The sequence below is a fragment of the Halyomorpha halys genome, unplaced genomic scaffold (assembly GCF_000696795.3).
Source record: "Halyomorpha halys isolate HHAL.00 unplaced genomic scaffold, Hhal_1.1 Scaffold14.1, whole genome shotgun sequence".
Taxonomy (NCBI): Eukaryota; Metazoa; Arthropoda; class Insecta; order Hemiptera; family Pentatomidae; genus Halyomorpha; species Halyomorpha halys.
The window spans coordinates 682,716-688,799 of record NW_027115673.1 but is presented as its reverse complement, the minus strand read 5'-3'; the positions used below and the strand labels follow the sequence as shown (position 1 = coordinate 688,799).

The 6,084-nt window shown below is 31.9% G+C and overlaps 1 protein-coding gene across 1 annotated transcript; it reads right to left on the bottom strand.

Moving 5' to 3' along the window:
* Window positions 1-975: 975 nt before the first annotated feature.
* On the bottom strand, window positions 976-3,627 carry LOC106679701 (germ cell nuclear acidic protein). The gene is made up of 3 exons (XM_067052688.1): window positions 3,316-3,627; window positions 1,539-1,905; window positions 976-1,474 (listed from the first exon to the last, which is right to left on the bottom strand). The coding sequence occupies exons 1-3, from the start codon at window positions 3,625-3,627 to the stop codon at window positions 1,131-1,133; spliced, it is 1,023 nt and encodes a 340-aa protein (XP_066908789.1). The 3' UTR covers window positions 976-1,130.
* Window positions 3,628-6,084: the final 2,457 nt, after the last annotated feature.

The following is a 6,084-nucleotide window of genomic DNA, read 5'->3' as shown; positions in this document are numbered from 1 at the left end:
TAGAAGTACAGATGTCTGCCAGCGCTCAAATTAAAGCTAGTTAAATTTACTACAAAATAGTTAATTGCAAAATGTTTATCTATGTAGCAGTAGTAGTTTTTATGATATTTGACTAAATAAACTCACAAAATGTTAACTTCTAGTTGTTCGTATAAAATGTTGGATTTCTGAAAAAATATATCTCTAGATCCATAAGACGTACATATGTCTGCCAACACTCAAAATAAAGGAAATTTAGCTTTCTATAAAGTAGTTTATGACACTTATCTTCGTAGGGGTAGTAGTTTTTATGATATTCACATATGAATATAAATTTGGCAAATGAAAATTTGTCCGAACAATTATAAATCAATTTATTTTAGCAAATATCATATAGATTTTTCAAAATAAATTCACTAACTACAGTTCTTTCAGTACGTCCCATACAACATTTTTATGAAATGTTGCTTTTTAAAAAGCTATATCTCGAAAACTATTTAACGTAAATAACTCTATTAGGGCTCATATTTTAGCAAATTTACTTTTCTTTAAATGACGTTCTTTTAGGTTTTCTTGTGTTGTTCCTTCTTTTTAAGATATAGAGCTCCGAATGAAAATTTTTTTTTTTATCGTTTTGAAACAGCCGCCATTTTTTGTTTCCCCTGCCAATACTTGGCAGACTCATCAGTTTTGACTATTAATTATACATAGTTTTCATTAACGTAATCAAAAATTGGGGTGAGATAACTGCCTTTTTTGTCCTCTTGGACTCTTGTACTATGACGTTAATATGGAAGTACCAAAAAAAATTAAAAAAAAAAAAAAAAAAAGTGATCTAATGAAGTTATAACTTCTTTAATATTTTGTTTTAATTAGCTAAGCTTTTCCAAATTGTATTTCTTGACTTAGAATTGTTGAAACCACATTCAACATTTTATCTCCTAAGATCTAAATTCGTTATAAAATATAGAATTTAAAAAAGTAGAACAAAAGGAGTATTAACAACACAAAGAATAATTTTATTGAAAAACATTGCCATATCATTTCCAGGTATTTTTTACAAAAACGTTGACTTATAAACGTTTAATTTGACAATAAAAAATGTGTTGTTTTTACACATTTTGGTAAATTCAATATTGTAAATTTACAGTTCATTTTCCGAAATTATGTCCTTTTTTGAAAGATACTTCCATGTTTGATCCGAATATACGTTTAGATTGAACACCATGCTGTTCTTGATCTGAATCATGTTCATCTGAATCCACAGTTTCTGGTTTATCTGGGGTCTCAGTTTTCCCTTCATCTGAATCCTCAGTTTCTGGTTTATCTGGGGTCTCAGTTTTCCCTTCATCTGAATCCTCAGTTTCTGGTTTATCTGGGGTCTCAGCTTTCCCTTCAACTGAATCCTCAGTTTCTGGTTTATCTGAAGTTTCAGTTTCCGGTTTCTCTGCAATTTCAGTTCTTGTTTCATCTGAGGTCTCAGTTTCTGGTTTACCTGAATCCTCTAGTTTATCTGAAGTCAGTTCTTGTTTCATCTGAGGTCTCAGTTTCTGGTTTACCTGAATCCTCTAGTTTATCTGAAGTTTCAGTTTTCGGTTCATCTGAGGTCTCAGTTTTCAATTCACCTGAATCCTCAGTTTCTGCTTTATTTGGGATATTTGTCTCCGCCTCATTTAACATCTTTATTTCCGATTCATCTAAGGCCTCAGTCTTTGGTTCATCTAAACTCTCAGCTTTCGGCTCATCTGAAGCCTCCGATTTTAACTCATCTGAGGCCTCAATTTTTGATCCATCTGAATTCTCTAATTTGAACTCATCTGAAGCCTCACTTTCCCATTCAATTGAATCCTCATTTTCCAGTGTACCTGTATCCTCGGCTTCTTGTTCGGCTGGACTATGATAAGCATTATATTCTTCGATAATTTTCTGTGAAAACAAATAAAATTTTACAATCAAGATACTAAATTTATCTAAAAAGATCTATTACTAACTTCAACGAAAAAAAAAATGCACATCAATAAAATTTAATTAAGAATCTTAATAGACTATTTTTATTTATTATCATAACATTACTAATCTAGATAAATAAAAAAATAATAATAAAGTAAGATATACCTCTACACGTTATAACTTTTTTTTTTTACATATTTATTATACAGATGGTAAACAATATATTTAACTGTTAAAGATTTATTAGTCCACAAATTTTATCGTACGATTTTGGCATTTTTTATTTCCTGGACCTAAGATATTACTATTAAAATAATCAGTCTGTGACTAATTCTATGAATACGTTTAGCGGCATTGCATGAACTATTTCTTAGTAGAGGAGTGTGATCTTGAATTTCTCAACAATAATTATATATTTAAATTTTCCTAGAGAAGAAGATTAACTCTAAAATCACCCATGGAAAGAGGTATTTTCAAGATTCTCATAAAAAAATCGCTATGAATTTTCTAAATTCTTAAAACGATTAAAAAAAGAAAAGGGAATATAAATTCAGTCTTAAACACCCCGTTTATACAGGGGATCATATATGCTTGTACACCTGTCCATTTCGTTTATTAAAAAAATTTAAATTATAAAACTGTGTAAAAATTTTAATCTCTTAAAATTTGTCAGAAAGGTTTGTTATCGTGGTTTAGAATTTAGTTTGTCTCTACTTGACATAATTTGTTAAAAAGTAAGTCGAAAAAAAACGTTTTTATTTAAATCCCCAAAGCAGGGCTTTTTAGCCTTCAATAACGAAATTGTTCTTAAACAGTTGTGGTTTTTGAGCTTATAAGCTTATCTTACGCAATATTTGTAATGTAAATGTTGACTTTGTCTGTGTAAAGCCAATTTTATTACGGCTTGACCATTTTTTTTCATTTAATTTACTATGACATTTGAAAAAATACTTTCCCAGTAACATCTCACGGACTTCTTAAGAAGTATCCTTATTAGATAAGGATAGCGCAAAAGTCGCTTAGTCTGACTAAGAAAAAAACCAATCTATATAATAAATCTATATATGTATATATTTATTCTTATTGAGGAATAATTTCCAAAAAAAAGAAACTTAAAAAAATCTAGGGAATAAAAAATAGCTAGAAATATTGAAGGACTCATGTACTTGGCAGATGTTTTTAAAAAGTAATTCGTTAATGTTTAATTAATTTATGTTAATAACATGAGCTAAAGCGATATTTCAGAACTTTTGCCTTATAAATAATTTTAAAACACCCTTATATAGCCACATAATTTACAAATTTGAATTCCGCTTAGCAACAGGCTAGAAAAAAATATTTATCAAAAATATTATAAAAGTATAACAAATATTACATGATTTTTACCTGAACATCTTCTTTGAGGTCATGTGCTATCTTATAGGAATTTTTGAGGGCGTGACCTGCGATAATCTTGGCCAATTCGATATAGTTCATCGTAAGGGTCTTGACGGCTTTGTAAGGATCACCGGTCATAATTGCCTCTACATTGTCCTTCATGTGGTTGTGGATCAGATGGGCATCTTCCATTACTTGGTCCTTCCACAGAAAGATGTCCTCCGTCAAATGCTTCTTTATACTGGAGAGAACCCCGTTGTAAGGAAAACATTGGGTTGTAGTGGCTAAACCAAGAAGAATGACAGCGAAGCTAGGATTCATTGTTATTTTCATACGAATCTGACACAATTAAGAACTTTCGAATCCTTATATATGAGAGAAAAATGTAAATTTTACAGCAAATATTCCCTCATTACCTCATAGGCCTTATTTGGAGCACACAATGTAGTTCCAAAGACAAACACAAGTGTGTAGAAAGGTCCTAATGTTTGAGATTGCATGGGAAATAAGGTATTAAAGGGTTTTTAGAACTCATCAATTTTCATTTAATTTAATGGAACATATCTTTAAATACCAATCTGGAGTTAAAATACTAGATCAGAATACCATTTACTTTTACATACTGTAAAAGTTTAATTTTACATAGATTTCGAAATTATTCGTCAATTTTTGAGCAATCACTCATCAAATCAATACTATCTTTGATTTTGATTATTACTTTCACTTAATCTTACTGTATAATAAATATGTATGTATATGTATATATGTGTATGTTTAATCACATACAATATAAAAATATATATATGGATCTTGAGGACCAGTTAATAATGACATGGCAACGTTTCGCAACTTTATTATTTGCATTGAAATGCCTTACGATAAAAAACAAAACAAAAGAGTTTTTTAGAATAAATAATTTCTTCAACTAATTATTAAAAGTATAATTTAATTAATAACTATTACAATTAAAACATTATTTACCATTGTCAATTACTATGATTAAACTTACTCAATTTGCGCCAGAACTGAACAGGGTTGAAATTGAGGTAGAGGTTAGCTTTGGTTTTTCCAACACGTAACCGTTCTTTCTAGCAGGTAGTCCGTTTGTTATTTTGTCTGTTTTGTATTTTGTCTGTTTGCATTTAGTGTTGTTAATTATGTCTTATGTATTTATTAGGGTAGAATAACATGAAATTAAATTGGAACAAACAAAATCTTTTTTACTAAAATCGACTAAACAGAAGAAGCCACTTTATACCATTGAATTTACACGGGTTGTATCAATATAAACTTCAATGGATTATAATAATAGCTAGCTCTTATCATAATTTAAATAGTCTTGAAAGGGCTTTAATAATGCCCAATTTTCAAAACAGCTTTCGTTAAATAAACTTTAATTTTGATTATTCTTGAGAAACTCATCTTGAAACGCCTGTTTCCTATCCTAGATTCCAATCAAATAATCCCAGATCACCAGTTTGGATTCCGAACATCCCACTCCACTATCCAGCAGTAGCCATCGTCTTCATTGAGCCGCGGAATGTACTACTCGAGAGTCTTTCTTGAAGATGAACAGGCTTTTGACCCAGGACTACTATACAAGATCCGTAAATTCCTAACCCCCACATATTTCCTCATTATCCGTTCTTATCTCTCCGACAGATTATTTAAAGTAATTCACAACAGCGCTTATTCATCCCTCTTTTTTCAGTCTGCTGGTGTACCTCAGGGAAGTATCCTTGGTCCTACCCTTTATTCAGTTTTTACTGCTGGTATCCCAACCTATCCAAACACTATCCTCACTAAGTACGCTGATGTCTGATGTCTATTGTCAGAGAATAATGATTCCTCCATTGTATCCCAATCCCTCCAATCCCACATCACCAGCCTTGAAGAATGGTGCCAAAACTGGAGGATTAAAATAAATTCCAATGAATCACATTCACCCTTCGTCGTAAGTACATGACCTCCTGTCCCAGAATAAACCTTAATAGTACTCCACTTATCCCTGTCGAACATTTCCGTTACTTAGGACTATGTCTGGACAAACAGCTGACATGGAATCCTCATAAGTGATTGGAAACTACTCGTCGATTCCGACTATTACAGCTCTTACTTGACAAACAGTCTGAACTTCCAACTCATTACAAAAGACTGGCCTACATGTCTATAATAAAGACAATCTGGAGCTTTGGGGCTCCACTAAACCTTCGAATTCCTCTCGTATTCAATCCTTACAATCCGAAATCCTTCGTAAAATCCTCAATGCTCCTTACTTTGTCACTAATAAAATCATACATAAAGACCTTAATGTGCCCTATGTAACCGATCTAGACAGAACCAGATATCATTCCTTCCATTATAAACTCCCTAAACACCCGAATACACTAGTTTCACCACCAGAGGTATACCAGCAAACTGAGAAAAGAGGGATAAACAAACGCTGTTGTGAATTACTTTCAATAATCTGTCACAGAGATAAGAACGGATAATAAGGACATATGTAAGGGATAGGAATTTACGGATCTTCTATAGCAGTCCTGGGCGCCAGACTTGCTTCTGTTCTTCAAGAAAGACTCCCGAACAGTACATTCAGCGCTCCAATGAAAACGAAACAACATCAACCAATGTCATTGTTGGATAGTGGGCTGGTATGTTCAGAATCCAAAAAGGTGATCTGGAATTATGTGGTTGGAATCTAAGATAGAGTACAGTGGATTATGCGGGTAAAAATATTGCTGTAATAAGAAAGATTAGGGTAGTTTTGATTGATATTGA